The sequence below is a fragment of the Eulemur rufifrons genome, chromosome 7 (assembly GCF_041146395.1).
Source record: "Eulemur rufifrons isolate Redbay chromosome 7, OSU_ERuf_1, whole genome shotgun sequence".
In the NCBI taxonomy this organism is placed as follows: domain Eukaryota; kingdom Metazoa; phylum Chordata; class Mammalia; order Primates; family Lemuridae; genus Eulemur; species Eulemur rufifrons.
The window spans coordinates 24,726,077-24,749,853 of NC_090989.1; the positions used below are offsets into that span (position 1 = coordinate 24,726,077).

The 23,777-nt window shown below is 33.0% G+C and overlaps 1 protein-coding gene across 1 annotated transcript in view; it reads left to right on the plus strand.

Annotated features, from left to right (window-relative positions):
• TMPRSS15 (transmembrane serine protease 15) overlaps positions 1–23,777 on the plus strand; it is a 140,811-nt gene that overhangs the window by 42,749 nt on the left and 74,285 nt on the right. The window contains exons 6-7 of the mRNA XM_069471949.1: positions 11,614–11,745; positions 17,988–18,093. Of these exons, the coding sequence (XP_069328050.1) occupies positions 11,614–11,745; positions 17,988–18,093 (238 nt within the window). The remainder of the gene's footprint in view (positions 1–11,613; positions 11,746–17,987; positions 18,094–23,777) is intronic.

Genomic DNA, 23,777 nt, shown 5'->3' on the forward strand with positions numbered 1-23,777 from the left:
ATACTTCTTATGCACTTACTATCAGTATATTTTTTTTTTTTTTTTTTTTTCTTTTTGAGACAGAGTCTCACTCTGTTGCCCAGGCTAGAGTGAGTGCCGTGGCATCAGCCTAGCTCACAGCAACCTCAAACTCCTGAGCTCAAGCGATCCTCCTGTCTCAGCCTCCCGAGTAGCTGGGACTACAGGCATGCGCCACCATGCCCGGCTAATTTTTTTTTCTATATATATTTTTAGCTGTCCATATAATTTCTTTCTATTTTTAGTAGAGGTGGGGTCTCGCTCTTGCTCAGGCTGGTCTCGAACTCCTGAGCTCAAACGATCCACCCACCTCGGCCTCCCAGAGTGCTAGGATTACAGGCGTGAGCCACCGCACCCGGCCTGCCTATCAGTATATTTTAAATGAAACCAAATTCACTATATAAGTGTTTTACATGCTTTGCTCTCCTGTTTATCTTGCATATATTAGTTACTATATTTTTAAATCTGTTAAGCATGTTAAAGGTTGAAGAAAATATCTAGTTTTTATCTGTTACTTGGAAAGCACTTTTTACTTAAAGATTGCTTAGTTCCCAGTAGATATTTATTATGTGAAAGATTGTTTGCACTGAAGCCTTTCACTCGTGTCAGTGCAAATCTAGAGGTTTGAGGTATGCCAGGATCTAGTGTGTCATGTTACATTACTTGGCTTAAAGATAAATTAATCTGTATATTATAAGGACAATGAATAAATAGATATTTTTCTTACATGGACACAAAATAAAGCAAACTTTTTCCATAAGTAAATTGTATAGAGAGAATATGCAGCTTCTGAAAATTTATCAAATGCATTACAACCAAATAATGCATAGGAAGATTCAACATAAGATAACATGGGAACACTGAATGATTAGATACCCACTGAATAAATACTCAAACTGTACTCAGTGTTATGTAATACGTTTATATGATAAGCACAGGTGTCAAATCAACTTTACTTTATTCCAGCATCTTTGGAGACTTCTCCTACAGTGAGCCCTGCAAAAACTTCAGGTTAGTGTTTATAGCATTTTTTAAAATATAACGTTGTGATCACCAAGGTCCATGACATTAGGAAAAGATAGGTTTTTTTCTTGTAGCTCTAAGACATTTAGTGTTCATTCTAATATGTAAGAAACATGCATTTGGTTGCATAATGTAGTTCATAGTATTACAAAGCTCATAATTCTAAGTTACTTATGCCAAGGATAGACATTTCCAATTTAATTTTAATGTCCCTTTTATATTTTATACTTTACATACATATGTATGTATGATGAGGATGAGGTTGATGTGTGTGTAACATCCGCCAAAATGGCTCTAATCTTGAGGTCTTGGAGTAAAATCATGGTATTTGTAAGGTCACTAAGAATGAACTAGTCATTCAACTAAAATATCTTCTCTGGGTGCCTTACATTAAATGGCTTGATTGTGTGCCTAATCTTTTAAATGAATTCAGTAAGGATAATAATTTATTGATCTTCAATCAGCTCCCAATGATAATATTGCCATTTTTATATTATTAAAATTGACATCAAATATTATATACATACATGGAAAGAACATTTGTGAAACTCTACATGATGTTCCCAGGAATAATGGATAATTCTTGCATACATGGTTGGGGTAGTTTTTGAAAAGCAAAGAAATACATGAATCAGTAATCAAAATGCTTTTGAAAACAAGGCATCACAGCTATAAAACTTGTAAATTTAGGATAAGTCTGCCGCCAGTTAGTTGTACTTAGCTTACAGCAGTGCAATGTATTGAGAAAACAGTCTTTAGTCCCACATTCCCTTCTCCAGTGTGGAAAAAATATTCATTGCATCTAAAGTCATCTTTCAAGGCAAGACACAAGAGAATCGTTTGAGCTCCGGAGTTGCAGTGAGCTATGATTATGCCACTGTACTCTACACAGAGTGATGTAGTGAAACTCAGATTAAAAAAAAAAAAAAAAACAGTTAAGAAGTTCAGAAATACCTTGGATTCTATATAATACACTGTCAATTCCAACATAGTAAAATTAAAATATCATTCTCTTCATGAAATATCTTATAAATTTCCTTTTATCTTCTTCATCAATACTTTACCGTATGTCATTCACAAAACTGCTGTAGATCTTGTAGGAACAAGACAACACAAAAATGCCGCAATGCCGAAATAAACAATCTAGTCAGAAGAGAATAATATACTTCTTACCCACTTACTATCAATATATTTTGAATGAAACCACATTCACTATATAAGGGTTTTTCATGCTGTGCTCTCCTTTTTATCTTGCATATGTGAGTTATTATAGTTTTAAAACTATTAAGCATGTTAAAGGTTGAAGATAATGTCCAGTTTTTATCTGTTATGTGGAAAGCTCTTTTAACTTAAAGATTGCTTAGTTCCCAGTAGATGTCTATTATGTGAAAATTGTTTGCAATTGATACCTTTCCCTTGTGTCAGTGCAAAACTAGAGGTTCTAGGTATGCCAGGATCTAGTGTGTCATGTTACATTACTTGGCTTAAAGATAAATTAATCTATATAACGATGATGAATAAATAGATATTTTTCTCACATGTACACAAAATAAAGCAAACTTTTTCCAATAAGTAAATTGTATAGAGAGAATACACAGCTTCTGAAAATTTATCAAATGCATTACAACCAAATAATGCATAGGAAGATTCAATATTAGAGCAGATAACATAAGAATACTGAAGGATTAGATACCCACTGAATAAATATTCCAACTGTACTCAGTGTTCTGTTATATGTTCATATGATAACCACATATGTCAAATCAACTTTACTTTGTTCCAGCATCTTTGGAGACTTCTACAGAGAACCCTGCAAAAACTTCAGGTCAGTGTATATAGCATTTTTAAAAATATAAGTTTGTGATAATCAAGGTGCATGACATAAGGAAAAGATGCATTTTTTTTCTTGTAGCTCTTTCTTAGACATTAGTCTTCATTTTAAATGTGGAAACTTGCATTTGGTTGCATAGTGTATTTCATAGTATCACAAAGTTCATAATTCTTAGTTACTTACGCTAAGGATATACATTTCCAAGTTAATTTTAATGTCACTTTTATGTCTTAAACTTTACATACATATGCATGTATGATGAGCATGAGCATGATCTGTGTGTACCATCCTTCAGAATGGCTCCAATCTCGAGGTCTTGTAGTAAAATCATGGCATTTGTAAGGTCACTAAGAATGAACTAGTCATTCAACTAAAATATCTTCTCCAGGTGCCTTACATTAAATGGCCTGATTCTGTGCCTAAACTTTTAAATAAATTCAATAAGAGTAATATTGTATCGATCTTCAATCAGCTCCTCATGATAATATTGCTATTTTTATATTATTAAAATTGACAGCAAATTTTACATACATATAGGGAAAGAAGATTTGCAAACCTATACATGCCATGCCCAGAAATAATGGATAATTCTTGCATGAAATGGTTGGGTTGTGTTTGAAAAGCAAAGCAATACATGAATCATTAATCAAAATGCTTTATAAAACAAGGCATCACAACAATAAAACACGTAAAGATAGGATAAGTCTGCCACCAGGTAGCAGTATTTAGGTTTCAGCAGTGCAATGTGTTGAAAAAACAGTCATTAGTACCACATTCCCTTCTCCAGTGTGGAAAAACTGTTCATTGCATCTAAAATCACCTTTCAAGGCAAGATGCAAGAGGATCGCTTGAGCTCCGGCGTTTAAGGTTGCAGTGAGCTGTGATTATGCCACTGTCCTCTACCCAGGTTGACAGAGTGAAACTCTGTCTCAAAAAATAAATAAATTCGGGCCGGGCGCGGTGGCTCACGCCTGTAATCCTAGCACTCTGGGAGGCCGAGGCGGGTGGATCGCTCGAGGTCAGGAGTTCGAGACCAGCCTGAGCAAGAGCGAGACCCCGTCTCTACTAAAAATAGAAAGAAATTATCTGGCCAACTAAAATATATATATATACAAAAAATTAGCCGGGCATGGTGGCACATGCCTGTAGTCCCAGCTACTCAGGAGGCTGAGGCAGTAGGATCGCTTAAGCCCAGGAGTTTGAGGTTGCTGTGAGCTAGACTGACGCCACGGCACTCACTCTAGCCCGGGCAACAGAGCGAGACTCTGTCTCAAAAATAAATAAATAAATAAATAGGTAAGAATTTCAGAAATACCTTGGATTTTATATAATACACTTTCAAATCAAACATAATAAAATTAAAATGTCAGTCTCTTCATGAAACATCTTATAAATTTCCTTTTATCTTCTTCACCAGTACTCTACCATATGTCATTCACAAAACTGCTGTAGATCTTATAGGAACAACACAACACAAAAATGCTGAAATGGTGAGATAAAGAACCTACTTAGAAGGGAATAATATACTTCTTACCCCACTTACTATCAGTATATTATGAATAAAACCAAATTCACCATATAAGGATTTTTCATGCTTTGATTTCCTTTATATCTTGTACATGTGAGGTACTATAATTTTAAAACTACTAAGCATGTTACAAGTTGAAGAAAATATCCAGTTTTTATCTTTTATGTGAAGAGACTTTTTACTTAAAGATTACTTAGTTCCCTCTGACTTGGGGGGAAAGGCGGTACATGGGCAAAGTATGTAACCTGCAATTCTGTATCCCCCATAACAATAAGATGAAATAAAAAAAAAAAAAAAAGATTACTTAGTTCCCAGTAGATGTCTATTACATGAAAGATTTTTTGCAATTGATACCTTTCACTTGTGTCAGTGCAAAACTAGAGGTTCTAGGTATGCCGGGATCTAGTGTGTCATGTTACATTACTTAGCTTAAACATAAATTAGGCTATATAATATTACAATGACAAATAAATAGATATTTTTATTTCATGGACAAAAAAATAAAAGAAACTTTTTCCTTAAGTAAATTATATAGAGAAAATATACAGCTTCTGAAAATTTATCAAATGCATTACAACCTGATAATGCATAGGAAGCTTCAATATTAGAGAAGAAATTATGGGAACCCTGAAGATTTAGATATCCTCTGAATAAATATTCAAACTGTACTAAATGTTGTGTAATATGTTCATATTATAACACAAGTGTCAAATGAACTTTACTTTATTCCAGCATCTTTGGAGTCTTTTTCTACAATGAGCGCTGCAACAACTTCAGGTCAGTGTTTATAGCATTTTCAAAAATATAAGTTTGTGATCATCAAGGTCCATGACATTAGGAAAAGATGCCCTTTTTTTCTTGTAGGTCTTTCTTAGACATTTTTTTCATATTAAAATGTAAGAAACATGCATTTGGTTGCACAATGTAGTTCATAGTATTACAAAGTTCATACTTTTGCCAAGGATATACGTTTCCAATTTAATTTTAATGTTCCTTTTATATTTTAAACTTTACATACACATGTATGGATGATATGAATGCGGATGATGTGTGTGTAACATCCCCCAAAATGGCTCCAATCATGAGGCATTGGATAAAACCATGGTATCTGTAAGGTCACTATGAATGAACTAGTCATTCAACTAAAATATCCTCTCTAGTCCTGCCTAACATTAAATGGCCTGGTTGTGTGCCTAATCCTTTAAATAAATTCAATAAGTGTAATATTGTATAGACCTTCAATCAGCTCCCATTGATAATCCTGCCATTTTTATATTATTAAAATTGACATCAATTATTATATACATAAAAGGAAAGAACATGCCGTTCCCAGTAGTGAGTAATTCTTGCATAAAATGGTGGTGGTAGTGTTTCAAAAGCAAAGCAATACATGAATCAGTAATCAAAATGCTTTGTAAAACAAGCCATCACAACTCCAAAAGTCATAAAGATAGGATAAGTCTGCCTCCATTTAGTTGTATCTAGGTTACAGCAGTGCAATGTATTGAAAAAAGAGTCACTAATCCCACATTCCCTTCTCCAATGTGGAAGACACATTCATTGCATCTAAAATCACCTTTCAATGCACCTTGAAAAATGCTTTTGGGATTGCTAATGGCCTACTCCTTTAGTCTAAAAACAAATTGACAATGTAATTTTAATGCATTTTGAGAAATTTTTTCCTAAAACTTTGAAAGTTAGCAACAAATATCCAAATTAATGCCCTGCTGTCTTTTTGTTTGTTTATTGATTCATTAAGGGTTTCATCTAACTCACAATTGTTACGATCCTCTTAGCTGTATAAAATACCTGCCTTAAGAGAAATACGTGAAATGACTTAGGTGAAAAAGAATCAGTTTTAAATAAAACAAGAAAGCCTTGGACTTAAAAGATTTTTTCTTCCCTACTGTGCTGAAGATAAACCTGTTAAAAATATATAGAATTGGTTGAACCATATGTCCTGTGTTCTCTGGACAAACACAGAAATGGTGAATGAGGGGACAGAGAACATGTGAAAGTTCTCTACCCACATTTTTTCTCCTGAAGAGTAGAGCAGAAATCTCCTTTCCTACATTTAAACTACAGGAATGGGGACACTGTACACTTAGCCATTTTACATGAGCAGTTGATAGTCAAACATCAAAAAGTAACATAAAAAATCTCAATCATTGAAAAGACATGAATGAATCCACCTATTACCTAATTTTACCAATTATTCTATCTGTATTTAACAAGCTGTGTAGCCTTTTGGAACTTCCTATTTATTTTCTGAAATATAAATATTAAAGTACATCTCTTAGAGGGTGATCGTGAGAATTTAAAATGAGATAACCTGAGATAAGTGATAGAGATACAGTGGTATCTGTACTGTTGTCAACACAATGCCTAGCATGGAGGAACACAGCCAATATTAGGTCCCGTCTCTCTTCTCTCTACTAACTTAGATGAAACAAACAGAAAACAACCAATTGGGTACTTTTGTAAAGGGATTTTTCAAAAATTAAGTTTAAAACAAGATGATTATACTTGGTAATGCTCATTTTAATCTGAGCTTATATTTCACTAGAAACTCCATTTCCCAACATTATCTGTTACTGGAGAGTGTATTGACCTACCTTAATTAATCCTCCAAGAATTTTTGTAAGGCAAATAGGTAGCAAAATACCATTTTTTAATGGAATCCATGTATACTACATGAGTGTCCAATCTTCGTTTCCATTTATTCCTCTCATAGAGCAAGATACTATGGATTCCTAGAGGGGAATGAGGCAATTAAACTTGAAAACTGCAGTTTACAAGCAGTAATTTATTATGAATATGTCTTTCAGGAATGTTAAGTTTATTCTCATTTTTATGTGCCTGGAAGGCAGAGTTTGAGAAAAATCAACAAATACATGCATCATATACCTGGCATTAGTACTATTATAAATTCTGCCAAAGAGAATTTTTGTCTGATAATGGTACAAATTCTATGAGGGTTATGTTCTGTCATTCAACTGCCTTTGTTGCCAATTACCTTAAAGTTTTACTAACCCATTTTGAACGCTTGAAGAGAGAGATGAGAACTAAGGTCGCTTTGTACAGATTGGTTTCTTGGCTGCTATAGTGTGCCTAGAGGGGCTGTTTTGGGCAACTGCTCATGTATTTGAAGGGTTTCTAGACTACAGCTTGGTCTAGTCTTTTGTTGCTAACTAGACAATGATTGCAGAAAAACAAAAGTTTCACTATTTCTCAATCTCATACAAAATGCAATCTTGCTACAATAACACTATGTGGTAGAGTTTGGGGATTGGAGAAAAAGAATAATTGGCTGATTTAGTGAAGAACATGAAATTGAGCCAAAACAACCTAAGGTAAAATTATGTTCCTCGATTTAATTATTCCAAGACTGAGATGCAGAGACTTTATCCAATACCAAATGTATTGTGACTTAATGTGTTTTTTCTTTCTCTGAGTTTGAGAAAACAACATTTTTATATTGCTAGGTGCTATTCTCTAATTTAAGACATTCCTACTCACATGCTTTCAGGACTATTAAACTATCTTTCTGCCATAATTTCATTTGGATTGAAAAGCCATAATCTTGCTTTAAAAAAACTAGATTTTTTCTATCAAAGTAAATGAGAATTGCTGTAAGGTGATATCTATCTTTCAGTATAGTGCCTTGAAATAAAACTGGTCTCTGGAAGTAGCACTCATGGATTCAGATTCTACTCCCACTCTAAGCTATGAGGATCTTGGGCTTAATTTCTCTCAAACAATTTTGAACATCAAGTACCCCCATTTAAATGATAGGTAAAATAAAATCTAAGGTTTCCAAACTATGGTTTTCAATTTATTATGTTGTATGCAACATTTATTGTATATGGTTTGGAAGAAAAAATAATGGAGTTCAGTCTTTATCCTCCACAATGCCTAGGGCAAGGCCTACACTGAGTAGGCAAAAGGGTTCTCGTCCCAAACCACTGAAAATTGTTTTGACTTTGGATCACTCTGAAGTCGTCACATCTGAGTTTATACTAAATCCTTCATGACACAAATATAAATGGAAAATTAAAATCTTTTATTTGCAGGATTCCAAATAATACTAATTTACTATTTTGTTTTAATAACATGCCAAAAGTTAGTATCCTGAAGATAAAATACCATGTAGATATAAAAACATGTATAAGTCTTTTTGCCACGGAAGTTAACAATACCTAATATTCAAGCAATTTGATCAGCTTCTAATAAACTAAACCAATTATTATTGCCTTTGTGCACATTTCTTTAACTAGAATTCATTAACTCTTCTCCTAAAAATTCCCTATTAGGAATTACAGTTTGTTATAGACTTCTTAGGAAAGAAGAAATACTAGGGCAAAAATTAAGGAGTGAAATTCAAAGTAGTACTCAACTCAAAGAACTCTAGTTTTAAGAATGTAGGATCATTTTTAAAAGCTAGCATCTGGCAAATTTCTGTAACAGCTAATGTTTTAGTCAATGGTTTTGTCAGAAATGTAATTATATATGTATACATAATAAAATGAGAGTGAGAGAAGACTAGGTAAAAATACAATTTGACAAAAATCCTAAAACTCACTATCCTTGTATTATAATTATATTCATATTTTCCATATTATTGTCAATATGAGAAACTTCTTTCTTCATGGACCAAGTCAGCTGAAGATTGTTGATGAGATAGAGTCTTGAGAGACAGTGAGCAAAACCTAAACAAGGATACCTAATATTTCCACTTTAAAATCAAAATACTTCAAACTAGATTCATTTTCTAATCCCACTATCTGTTCCTCTTATAGTCACTATTGTGTCTAATGACCATTAGTAATTCAACTGGCCACTTCTGTAATTCACCTGCCCACTCCTTAGCACCCCTTTCTTCACCTACCCTGATATCTGTCAGGAGTGCATCAATTCTACCTGTAAAGTAGCAGTTGAGTCCATCTCCCATCTCCTATGTCAGCGTGAGTTCTAGCTCTCATCAACTTTTACCTGGACCATTGAGACAGCTTCTCAATTGATCTCGTCTTTCCAAGTGATTCTCCACAGGGTCCCAGAATTGCCTTTATGAAAAATGTACTGGACATATCACATATATGTATAAAAATACTCAGTGCCATTGACTATTGAACAGTATTTCTAACACTTAAAAAGGTAAAAAAGTCCCCCAGGATCTGGCATCAAACTCCCTTCCCTGCTATGGCTTCCACAAACATTCTGCCATCTAGGTAAGTTAGACTCATATGTTTTCCATATATTGACGTGCTTCTTATACATCACCAAGTATTTTCCATAAAGCTCTCCTCCTGGTGCATTTCTAAGCATCATTCAAAACCTAGTTTTAATATGACCTCTTCTTTGAGATATTTTTAATTCCTGCCTCAGAAGGAAACAAAGTGCCTAATAATCTTTAATGTTTCCATAGCATTATTTTTATATCTCTCTTCAAAAATAGCTAATTAATGAACTGTCTCCCACTAAATTCCAAGCTCCTTGAGAATAGAGCTCTACCTTACTCATCCTTTTATCTCCATCCCTCAAAATTGCATGAAACAAATACTCAGACAATAAATACTTGTGGAATGAATGAATGATTATTAAGGAGATCAAAGGATCCCAAGTAGCGTCAGTTGTTGGCATAGTTTAGAGGTTCAATCTAGATTTCAATATACAACGGACAGAGAGATGTGAAGCATCAGGAAGTGAAGCTCCCATGAGAAGCATTAGGACAGCCAAAATTAGATGTCTTCTTAGCTATATCCCAAAATGTAGTCTTTCAAATGCTGAACATTTAGAATTCTATTAGCTACTGTTAGAATAAGACCCAGAGTTTCAAGTATAATGCTTGTTAAAAATTTTTTTTATCAGATGTTTATGGGATATTATAAAATATTATGCCTTTTTTGGATTAGGGACTCAATGATTAAGGACTTTCTTAATCAATAGCTCTTATATATCAACAATTATGCATTTGAGTTTATTAAATAACATTTTATCATTATTTTTATTATCATAAATGAGTGTATTCTGTCTTTTTGGAATGACTCTGATCTTTGTTCTGTCCTATTTTAGATGTTAGATATTTCATGAATTTCCCCATGGTTTATATCCATTTTAATTAGAGCTAGTTACAAAAGTTTAATTTAGTTGCATATATACCTGGAAACCCTGCCTATAAATGTTTATAATTAAGTATTATCTTAGTAGATCCATGCACTTTTATTTTCCCAGTTAATTTTATGTAGCATAAGGAGAAATTTCAGAATTTCATATTTTTCAATCCCAGAAGATGGCAGTACAGTGCTGGCTTTAAGATTAAGAAACTAACAAAGAAAAAATGCTATTGATTTAAAGATTTCAAAACTTTAAACTATCATTCTTATTCTAGTCAGAGACAAAGATATTCAAATTTTCACATTGGTCTGAAAAATAAAAATATATTTTTTTCTTGTGGGCATATAAGAATATGTCATATTTTTAGAATTGCACTTAAATTTTCCAAGTTAATTTGAAATTAGAATGTGTTTCTTGGTACCTACTTAGGTATGTGGAAGTGGGGTAGGTGAAGGGTAAGATGGGCTGGGAGGTACAAATTGATCAGATCCCGATCAGAGTGGAACCTTGCAGGGTATGTTTGCATCCTACCCACTGAGAATCTCTGACCAAGGAACAAAGAGATATTGAACGAAAATAGCCGTTGGGTTTCTTCACTGCTCAATGTTGTAATACTCCAGGAATTTTAAGTGTTTTGTCTTACTCTAAAAATTGCTGTTGTTGATAAATTTTACTCTGTAGAATGCAAACTTTGACTTAAGCCACCATAGTTTCAAATAATAAGTTTATGAGTAAATGGCTACTAGATGCTACAGATAATGCAATAAATTTTCCACTGAAATGCCCCACATAACACAACACCACTGTGAGATGTAAATACTAAGGATTAAATGTCCAAACTATGATATTAATTACCAGGGTTAAAATCAACAAAGTAAACATTTCTATCTAACACCTATGAAAAAACCTTTTTTTCAAAATTTAAAATTCTGCATTTTTACAAATGATTGATTCATCAAATGAAATAAATATTTATGTTGGGAATTGAAGTATACACTTATAAGTAAGTACCTCAATGACAAAACAAAAATATAATAAATATCCAAACATTGTTCACCTCTCACCCATTGGAAATTAAATAATTTCAATTTTTTTTAAGGAAATGTCTCAATAGAGTGCCTGCCTGGTTTAAGACCTTGTGCTGATGCTCTAGAGTGTATAGCAATTGATTTATTTTGTGATGGAGAGTTAAACTGTCCAGATGGTTCTGATGAAGACAACACAATTTGTGGTAAGTTCACCCCCCTACTTCTTTCCCCTATTCCTTTCCCTCCTCCCTCACTGTACACACACACACAAACAAAAAACAAAAGAATCCTCTTAGATACCTAAAACTGGTGAAGAACGAGCTATTCCAGTAGCTATTTTATAATCTAAAGTTAATACAAAATATTTGAAAAATTGTATTAATATTTTCCTAAACTTTATATATTAACATTAAACATATAATTAAACAGTATTCCATTTGGTGACTATGGAAAGGATGCTGTGCTTAGCAATGTCTGCTACGAATGTGAGGAAAGAGTGCAATATTTTTCATCCCTTCTCTATATTAAACTATTATGAATTTGACTTCTTACATATACATTCTCACTTCTTCCTAATGGTTTTTCATGTTTTTTCACCATTATAGCAGTCCTTTTTTTTTTTTTTTCGCTATTTCAACACCTAACTCAATGAGCACCATTTTTAAATTTTGATTGTTGCTTGTATCCACCTTTTGTAGTTCTGTGAATAATGGAAGCCAGTTACAAATAGGAACTTAATGTCTCATGGGTAAAACATCTGTGTTTTATTTGTATATTTTGGCATCTTTTTTGAGTGCTAACAATAATGTTATTTTATTTTTATTATTGTTATTTGACACTTAAGCACTTTCTATACACTGAGCATGGTTCTAAGTGAATTAAACATGTTTACTCTTTGGCTTATTTTTTCATTTTGTAGTTGGGTTCCATTTAGAAAATGTCACTAGAAAGTAGCATCTAAATGGATAATTTATTGTTGTATGTAACATATCTAAGAATATTAACAGGTAGAACTAAAGTAGTCCCCCCTTATCAGTGGTTTGCACAGTTTCAGTTATATGTGATCAACTGAGAGCCAAAGATATTAAATGGAAAATCCCAGAAATAAACAATTCATAAGTTTTAAATTGTACATTGTTCTGAATATTGTTATGTTTGTTCTATTTTATTATTAGTTACTGTTGCTAATATCGTACTGTGCCTAAACTTCATTATAGGTATGTATGTATAGGAAAAAAGTATATATAAGGTTCAATACTATGCATGGTTTCAGGCATCCACTGAGGGTCTGGGCAGGTAACCCTGTTGATAAGGGTGGACTACAGGTGAATTTGGATAAATCTAATCTACAGTTTGTTTTTGAAAAATTAAACAAAAAGCATGAATTGCACATTTTTTGGTATGTTTAATAATCAGTTTTAACTACATACAACTAGTTCCTGAAGTGTGTTAAAGACTACTTACTATTTGCTACATTTTGCTTTTCTATTATTTATTATACTTTTCTCATCTTGCTTGATATTAATTGAAGATGAATGTTCCAATAAGGACCAAAGTTTAAAAAATTACTTATCCACTGGGTACATGCTTTAAAAGATAGACAGTTGGTCTGTTTCCCAGGACCAACTCAACAAAAGGCAACAGTACTACAGAGACTTCCACTAAGCAATCCCAATTCAAATGTTCTTGGATAGAATTCAAACCTTTAAAGTTTAACTACATACTTTGAAGTGCACTCAGAACATATTGGAAGAAAGTGCAGGCTACAGAATATTTTTTAATCTATTTTATATAACTAAGTTACTCAAAGAAGAAGAAAGCAACCTTCATTTTTTGCTGTGTTGTTCAGGCATTTTCCACGACCTTTTCAGGAAGAATATGATACAAGTCTGCCATCATGAGGTAGCAAAGGTGATGTTGATTTCTATTTCAAAAATAACAGTGTATGTCAAGTTAGATGCATGGCTTTAATCCTATATAATGATGATCAATAACCTTAAATAAGGAAAAAAAGCATTAATGATGTATTAGATTAATTAAATAATCAGAAAATCCACTACACCTCTTATTTAGTCCCTACCCTCATGAAATTTATAATTTTCATGTTAAACTAAGATAATGCATATCAAAAAATAACCATAGGAGTATCATCAAAGTGTGACAATTTGTGCTAAAATAAGTTTTCAGGCCATGAATTATTTTTCTGAGCACTATAAAATCATTAGATTTTATAGATGAGCTGTATTAGAACTGAATTACTTATCTAAATTCCTCTAAAGACATAATCAAACTGCATTATTACTTCTTGGTATCATGATGGTTTTGTTTTTACTGAACTTTAGTAACAACCATCCTTCCATGTTACTAACTCTCTTAAGCAGATTTTCCATTTTCTTGATTCTTTTATTTGTAATTTAAAATTAGTGTTATATTTATTTTGGTAGATAAATTTAAATCATTGTGGGATAAGGTAGTGGAAGAATCAATCAATTAATCTACCATTATCCAGTGAGAATCAAAAATCTAAGTTTTCTTATTCATTTTAACCATTGATGATGGTGAGCCCAAAATCCTAGCGGACTCCAGCACCAGCTCAAACTTCCAGTAGCATCATTTCCACCTGAAAGCTCTTTTCCATCAATCTGCATTCACAGAAAAATTTTTGAAATTAATTTAAGAGAATTTTCTCTATATGAAATTAACCTTTGCTCTCATTCTTATTTATTTATTTTTTTTGCTCCAGCTGTGAGCTCTAATTCTAGTTTGTGTTATTAATAGAATCACATTAATGTTGACTTACGCAGCTTCCTCTTTTAGTCTTTAGTTATTTAGGTTGACACGACTTACAGCTGACTATAGCTGAACCAAGATTTCTTTAAATTGTTTTTCTCTTCTGATTAGAATTGCATCAGCAAGAAAGTTCACTTTTTAGCTGACCTATGAGAAGGAAAGATGCTGACTCATAGCCCTTAGGCCAATGCTGAGGATTATTTGGAAGTTGGCAAATGTCCTTACAGTTTGCATGCCTCATATGTATGTGCATAATAGACCTCGGTGGAGATCATGTTTGATCTATGTATGCTGGAGAATGCCCTGATCAAAACAAAATTACTAAATATTGAGCCAGCAGAGGGAGCTCTCAGCAGGTCCTAACTGCATACCTTTACGCATCCCATCCCACTACGGGCAACATTTTTGACAGTGTGATAGAATGGTTGATATTATCGGACGAGCTCATTTATCTCGCCCTCAAAATGTTTTTTCCGATGCTGCACTGAAACAATTGTGCAGTCTAAAAAGTCATAATCCTAAACACCCAGCAATCCCACTCATCTATGGGTTTATCACTTTTTTTTTTCTTGAAAGCCTATCCTGCCTCATTGTCATATGTAAAATTAGGTTCTCCAGAAACATTTTGAAATTAAATGAAAGAATATATAAGGAATATCTTTGCACAAGTCTTTACTTAGAGATTATATTTTAGCATTCTGAACTTTGTTAATAGAAGTAGTTCAATACTATTGTAATTTTATTTTAAATACCTTTAGGAATATTCTTCCTCTTTGCTTATATGCAGGAATTTACCAAAGGCCATTTAGAGCAGAATTTTGACCTGTAGATTATCCATTCACACTAAAACTTAGCAACTTTATAGAAAATTGGACAGGCAAAATTATCATATTCTTTAGGACAGGCTAAGTATTATGATAAGTAATCTTAGGAATTTATCACCTTTATCACAGTCCAGGAAAGATAACAAGGGGCTGCATCACCTTTGGCATTAAGGATGCCAACCCCTTGTCGGCCACACTCTCTGCCCCCAGAGTCCTCCACTGGATTTTTTTACAGCCTGCTGACACACAAGGGAATAATGTTACAGAAGATCCTTCTAGAAACCACATATGGAAATAAACACAATCAGTTCCACGATAGTTTATTGGCCAACGCAGTCACATGACCTTATCTGACTGCAGAGGATTTGGGGAAGTGTAGTTTAGTTATGTGCCTATGAAGGAACCACAACAGAAGTCATCAAACCAGAGCCATCTTTGACACTGGAGACATAACTCAGCTTTTTGGAAAATTATGAATCCTATTGAGCAACACAAATCTATTATTACCTTTCCCAAAAAAAACATGTAGTGAATGGATGTGAAGAATCACTAAAATTTTACCAGCTTTGCAAATAGATTTTACAAATTCTTAAACTGGTCTTGTTTTATTCCCTTTTAATTTTATCCTTTTTTTCTTTTTTCCTTTTTCCTGTTTGTTGTGGAATGCTATTGCAAACGTAACCTATATTCTGCTTTTAAGAACAGTAGAAAAGATGGAATTTTTTTTTTTTAATTTTCCTACTTCTTTCATTTATGCTTTCCACCTTGCTTTTCAGCTCAAAGAGTAGGTGATGTCATTATGATAGCTCTGTATATCATGATATTAGGCAATATAGCACAGTATGTTCTGGAATAAGACTGCCTGATTTTATATTGTTGCTTATAAGGAAGAAGGCCTTATGCTAGCTACTTAACCCCTCTATGCCTCAGTTTCCCCACCAATAACGTCATAGGATTGTTATGAAGGTTATGTTGAATACATGTATAATGACTTTAGAACAATAGCAAGCACATAACAAACACTCCATAAATATTAGCAACTTTATTTTAAGGCTGGCAGGATAGAATGATCTACCGCATTGGTTCCCAAGTGTCTTAATTTAAATATAAACTATCTAGAATAGCAGTGGACATTATTGCACTGCCTATGATCTTTGTGTCCATGTTGTTTCTTGGCAAATTGTGATTAAAAGGCTCTCTAGAAGAATACAAGCAAACACTTTTTGTTTTAATGGTCATTGAAGCTAAGGCATTAATTGTCTCATTTGTTTATCATGGTTTGCAGTGGGCAGAGAGTTGAGGGTGAGAAAAGAGATTTACTTTTACAATTAGAAAATTGTTTAGCACTGCATTAAAAAGTCACATATTTTACTATTTATCTTCAAATCATGACAAATTAGACTTAATTTTCCTTGTTTGTTGCCCTAATTATCATATGTAAGGAGATTCAGTTCTCTCAACAAGCCACAATTCTCTCCATTTCCTTTCCTGTGGTCTTTGCTGGACAGTTCAGAATTTAATCTTTGCTTCTTGGGTTATTATCTTTTCTGTTCTTAGTTTACTCTTTCTTTTTTTCTTTGGTCTCCTGCTGGTAATCAGGTTATCATGTCATAAGCAAATACAATTGTTCTTAAAAAGACTTTGAATCTTAAAATTAACTTACCAAAGTAAATGTTTATGCTTTTTAAAAAATATACCAAAAATAGCAAAACCAAATCAAAGACATGGCATTTTTTTCCAAGATTTCTATGTGCTATTTTTTTCAATTTATTTCTTTTTATTCACATAAAATATTTTATGTCATATAGCAGCTTGTATTGTATAATTTGATAGAATTGCTGTATAATGTTACAATTAACTTTTTGATACCTCAATGTAGGATTAGCTTATTCTAGCATGCAGATTCCTAAAGTGAAAATTACTTTTGATATATTTTATTGATTTTTCTACTTTCCATCAATTCTTCTAGCATATGAGAAATCTACAATCTACAAAGAGAAAAAGAGCACATTGTAGGAGTTGTAAGTCTAGAACAGGGTGTCAACAGAACTAAGTAACTAAGTATAAAGAAAATAATGTAATAAAACTAAAAATTGCAAAAATAAAAAATTAGCATATACTATACATAGCAAGTGCACGAGGTAAACAAAAAAGTTGTGAAGTATGGCTCCTGGTTCATTCCTTCAAGAAGATTTTAATCTAGTTGGAAATGATTCAGATGTAAATTAAAGACAACTGATATGCATGACATGAAGAAGAGATTCATTAAATAAATGTGTCACACGAACTAAAAGGGGAAAATGAACAATCGTGGAAAGCAAAAGTTATAATCAAGAATATTGATGGAAAATATTGAGCTTGATAGTAAGTCTATTCAAAAGGAGCAAGAGTGATGAAGTTTAAAAGATGGGCAAAAAGATTCGCTGGATGGAATTATCTAGCACCCTCATTTGCCTGGCCTTATTCTAATAGCACTTTGTACGTACGTTTGAAATTCACCTAGTTCCAATTTAATGAGGAAAATAGGACAAAAAATTAGTTATTATATTCACATATGTATTTGTTTCCTTACAAATGTGGAAGAATACACTTAAGTATGGGTGTTTAGAAATGGAATGCTTTTCTAAAGTACTCCATGATGGGATGTGTAAGAGTATTTAAAAATACCTAATAAATATCAGAAACGAGATCTGATTAACTCCCATTTGGTCATTTCAGTTTTGTAAAATAGCCTCGTACAGATTCTGTCATGAGTGTTCTGTGAAACGTTTGTTAGCTAATTTGGATTCCAAGATTGTTTTGTGTAATATTAATTGTCATCTTTTTTGCAGCCACAGCTTGTGATGGAAGATTTTTGTTGACTGGATCATCTGGGTCTTTCCAGGCTGCCCAATATCCAGAGCCTTCCAACCCAACTGTCTGTCAGTGGATCATACGGTACTATGTCATCTTCTATTTTCTGTTCTTAAGTCACAAGTCTTTTTCTGATGCAATGTCTTATTGCTTTTAGCAGTATTTTTTTTTAACAATTATTGTTTTCATTAGCTATAAAGCAACTGACAAACTGTTTAAAAAGATTCTCTCGTGTTCTTAACCTTTCAAAAAGATATTCTGTCCTATGAACAATACTGTTTAATAAATTAGGCCATCTCATTAGTCTCTGAAGCAAGTTTTTTTTTCCCCCATGCCTAGCACAAATAATGTGCTGCCAAGGCAGATAGCACACATGCATGCTGTGTATCACAAGAAATGGAATTTCACATGACCAACATCTGTCTGCAGAATAGTTCCTTTCTCATTATGCCGGCAACTGTATGAAAATCTCCAATGGCATGATTTAGATACAGCAGATTAAGAGCAGGGAATATCCTCTATATACATCCTTTGTGCTATATCTTGAATGATGTTTGGATAAGTTGCTATGTATTTCACTTCCAAGCTCTTAATTCAAATGACCAATCCAGTCATGATAATGATCAAAATAATAAGGCTGCTGATAGCTGATCTACCTTAATGCTAACCTAAGCATTTTTCACAGGCAAAAAATACCTAAAGTTCCTTTTGGATATTCCAAAAAGAAACAAAATGTTTTCAAATAAGCATCAGGAAAACAGAAATAAATTCATTAAAATTTTAAAAAACTACGGGATTTCTCATAGTCTTAAGTATGTTAACATGCAATCTAAATTTCCAACAAACCTTTCTGACTATTTCCCCCACAAAGCATGCAGAATAAGTGGTCCATGGAATTCACTTTGAAAAATATATTCTGGTTCATTTCTCTTAACAGCTGTATGGGATGTGGGTTCCCAGTCTGACCTACAGTATGATCATTTTAATCATTATGATGACTCACTAGAAAACTAGGAGAATTGATATAATAGCTGATTAAAGAAGGGTAAAAGGCAGAGCCTCAGGTTCTTGCCAAACATCATAGGAAATGGGCCCATAAATAATCACAAGGGTTGTTTTCCCGTGTAGACATATCCCAGAGAGGAGATGTGAAGAAATAATTGTTTTACACACATTTACTCGTCATTATTCAAGGAAAGACGAATATCCTGTTTCCTTTAAATAATTTCTATTTGGAACTCAGCCCCAAGGAAGATATGTGATATAACTAAGAGCACAGTTTCCTTTGTTTCAAACTCTAGACAACATGCTATTTGTGTGCCAAAAATAAAAAAAATAAAATTATGTATTTAAAGTGATAGCTCTAAGTAATTCTTGCCAATTGAAAAGTTAACCAAGTTGGAGGAGGTTTCCACTGTACATATATATATGAGATATATATATATACACACACACACACACATAAAATATATGAGAGATATATACACACATGTATATATAAAATCACATCAAATTTTAAAAGAAACATTTATAATTTTAGCATTGTTCATAAGGAAAATAAAGATAATTCTATATTTAAAATGTCAGTAGACAGCCTTAGAAAATCTTAGATTACTTTCACTGAAAATGAAAATATATAAACATAACTAATCTGCATCCTTGAGTACACAATGATTTTTTCATGTTATCTTTGGATATTAATACCAAACAAAAATAATTTAATTGTTAAATCTACTTCTTAATAAAGATAGGTCAACTTTAGAAAGTTTATAAGCAGAATGCACAATAAATTTTTGCTATATTGATAACGTCATTTATGAAATAATCCTATATTAATTAAAAACTTTATGGCCCTCTTCTTTTTATTTCCTTTCTGTTGCTTAATTTTTAAAACTATTTTAAGAATTTCACCATTGGTGTAGAGATGAATTTAAAAATGTGAAGAATCTAAAATATTACCCTAAAACATATATTGTACTTCATAATGAAACTGTGATTTAATTAATCACATAAATCTATTTTTCTTCTCAAAAATGATTAATATATTAAAGAAACTTTGTACTATATAGTTTTTTTTCCTCAACAGTGATCAAAAAGGGGATAAAGAATGGTTTTTCTCCCAGCTTGAAAGAATAATTAAACAGTGGAGAAATGTTTAGGATTCAATTAAACTATTTTGGACTGGATGATCCCAGACTTGGAATTACAGTAAGACCACATTTAGCATAGGGCCAATGAATGGTTAAGAATGTAGATACTTAAGACAGTCTGTGTGGATTCAAATCTAGCTTCTCTTGATTCAAGTTATGTGATCGTAGACAAATAAATTCACCACTTTACCTCAAATTTCTGCATCTATAGAGTTCAACATTTCTAAGTGATCGAAGTCATTATTAAATATGATAATGAATATAAAATGATTTACCACATATCAAGAGCTCAATAAAATGTAATATAAATATATGAAAAGATTAGTTAACAATACAACAATATAAAATGTATAAACTAAATTTACAAAAGTACCCATCCCTTCAAAAAATCAGAAAGATGTCAAATATTATATAAACATATGAATACATTTTCAAATTAATCTTACTTTTATAAATGCCTGTGGTTTATTACAAGTCAGTTGGCTTTTGTGATTCAGAGTAAAATGGAAAACCATATGTATTTTTTCTCTCTTCTAGTTCCAATTTTTTTGAGAAAGCAAAGGACCCCTGAACACAAAGGCTCCTAAGGAGCTTCTCTTACATTCATTCCTTAGTTTCACAGCTTGAAAACATCAGATTAAGAATAAATCATTATATTCTTGCTTACAGATACCAAAACATTAATTAAAAGAGCAGAAATCATCCCTGAAGGCTGCTTCATTTCTTCTGCTTCTGTCTTCTTCAACTTTGACTCTGAGTCCCTGCAGGTCACACCAGCAGGCTCACTCCACCTGTCCCTGAACTGAACTAACAGAGGCAGAACTTAAACAACAGCCGTATCTTTGCTTTCTTTTTCTCTGTCTGGGCTGAAAAGATCTGCTGATCCCTCACCTTGGTCTCTTTACCTCTCTGCCAGCCTGCTGTGGTTTCTAAACACAGCAAAGAGAAGCCATGAGTGTACCATCCCTGCATCTACCTATTTTAATCCAACGGCCCTCAAACCTAAGAGCTCATCACAGTCACTCCTGCAGTTTTTCAGAATAGACATCCCAGAATCTACTCCAGAACTGCTGAATCAGATACTCAAAGCTGAAGTCCGTATGTAGGTATTTTTAAAAAATAACCTCCCACTGTTCTAAATTCACCTCCCTGGAAGCAAACATTGGACATGTCCAAACATTTGGATTTTTGCTTAGATATCTTTAACTTCTGCCCTTATATTATAGTAGCTGCTATTTCACTATCACCAACCCCACTATTGAAGACTAAACTCCAGCCCTGAACTTCAGCCCCCTGACTAGAATTATAATATAGTGTATGCCAAACCTGGGTCTTGCCACAAATGAACATCTCCCAACAACCACCTTTAGACTCTCAAAAATTAACTAACTTTGTGAAAAATGTCCTCAATTGCCTGATTGGCCATGTCACTACTGATGGCATACCTAAAAACTAAGGTTGTGATGCCATTGGCCGGTAGGCCTTGTTCATCCAGCATATTCCAACGTGAGCCCCTAAGGCCAGGTCATATCTCAAGACTCCTGTTTGGCCTTGGAAACTAGATCGCTAGTTCTATCAGCCCTTTCATCCTTTCTCCTGGTTTCATCTGCATATAATTCATCCAACCTCATGCTCAAGCAAGCTTAAACATTATCATCCACACGTTTATTTTTCTTTCAGTCCTCTTCCCTTCTGAGGAGTTCAGAGGAACTTTCTACTTCCAAAGCACTCTGAAGAATGATTTACATTTCTGATTCTAACACTTCAGTGAGACAGTGGAGTTGAAAATAGAGGCTTTCCTATGCCCCCTCTCCCTAAAACTGTTGTCTGAAAATGAAAATCCTATATTTAATTATCAAATTAAAACTTTAGAATCAACCTGTCATACCTTTCCTCCTATGCTCTTATCCTAGCAGCTATATATTACTTTTACATTAACAAGCATATACTAGATTCTACAAAGCATTGGATAATACAAGGATAAATAAATTAATCCTTGTCATTAAGTCATACAAAGTCTGATAGGCAAGACAATTAAGTGTGTAACTGACAATTGTAGAATACAATAGTTGTCACATTAATGGTATGGACAATGTACATGAATTGGGAGACTTAATATTATTAAAATGCATATACTTCCCAAAGCAATGTACAGATTCAATGAAATCTCAATCAAAATATCAATGGCATTTTTTACAAAACTGGAAAAAATCCTAAAATTTGTATGGAACCAAACAAAACCTGAATAGCCAAAACAATCTTTAAAAAGAAGAAGAAAACTAGAGGCCTCACACTTCCTGATTTCAAAACTTGTTATAAAGCTATAGCAATCAAAACAATAATGTACTAGCATAAAGACAAATACACAGGCCAACAAACAGAATAGAAAGCCCAGAAATAAACCCTTACATATATGGTCAAATGATATTCAATGAGGGTGCCAAAACAACCCAATAGGGAAAGGATAATCTTTTCAACAAATGGTATTGGGAAGACCTGAAATCCACATGCTAAAGAATGAAACTGGACCCTTATTTTACACCATAAACAAAACCAATTCAAAATAGACTAAACACTTAAATGTAAGACCTAAAATCATAAAACTCCTAGAAGAAAATAGTGGAGAAAAACTTCTTTTTAAAATTTTTTATTTAATATTATAGATATTTATTTTTAATTATGGGTATATCTGATGTTTTGATATAGGCATACAATATGAATTCATCAAATCAGAGTAATTGGGATATTCATCACCTCGAACATTTAACATTTCTTTGTGTTAGGAAAATCCCAATACCAATCTTTCAGCTACTATAAAATATACCCTAACTTATGGTTGTTTATACTCATTTTGTTGTGCTATCAAATATTGTTCATTCTATCTAATTAACTATATTTTTGCACAAATTAACCATGCCCACTTCATCATGTCAAAGAAATAAGCAAAGGAAACAGACACAGAGTCAAAAGGCAATCTACCTAATCGAAGAAAATATTTGTAAATCATATAACTGATAAGGGGTTAATGTCTAAAATATTTAAAGAACTTCAACTCTATAGTAAAAAAAAATTAAGTAACCCAATTAAAATGGTCAATGGACTTTAATTAACATTTACCTTAAAGATATACAAAGACTCAACATCACTATTCACCAAGGAAATACAAATGAAAGCCATGATGAGATATCACCTCACACCCATTAGGATGGCCACTACCAACAACATAAAACAAACAAACAGAAAATAACAAGTGTTGTCAAGAATGGGAAAAATCGGAGCCCTTGTGCACTCTTTTTAGGAATGTAAAATGGTGCAACCACTATGAGAAAGAGTATGCAGTTTCCTCAAGAAGTTGAAAATAGAATTCTCATATACTCTAGCAATTCTAATTCTGGGTATCAATGTCAAAGAGATATCTGCACTTCCATGTTCATTTCAACATTATTCACAAAAGCCAAAAGGTGGAAAGATTTCTGATTTCTATCAACAGATGAATTGGTAAAGTAAATGTGATATATATGTAAAATAGAATATTATTTAGCCATAAAAAGAAGGAAATTCTATACATGGTACAACATGGGTGAACATTGAGGACATTGTGCCAAGTGAAATAAGCTG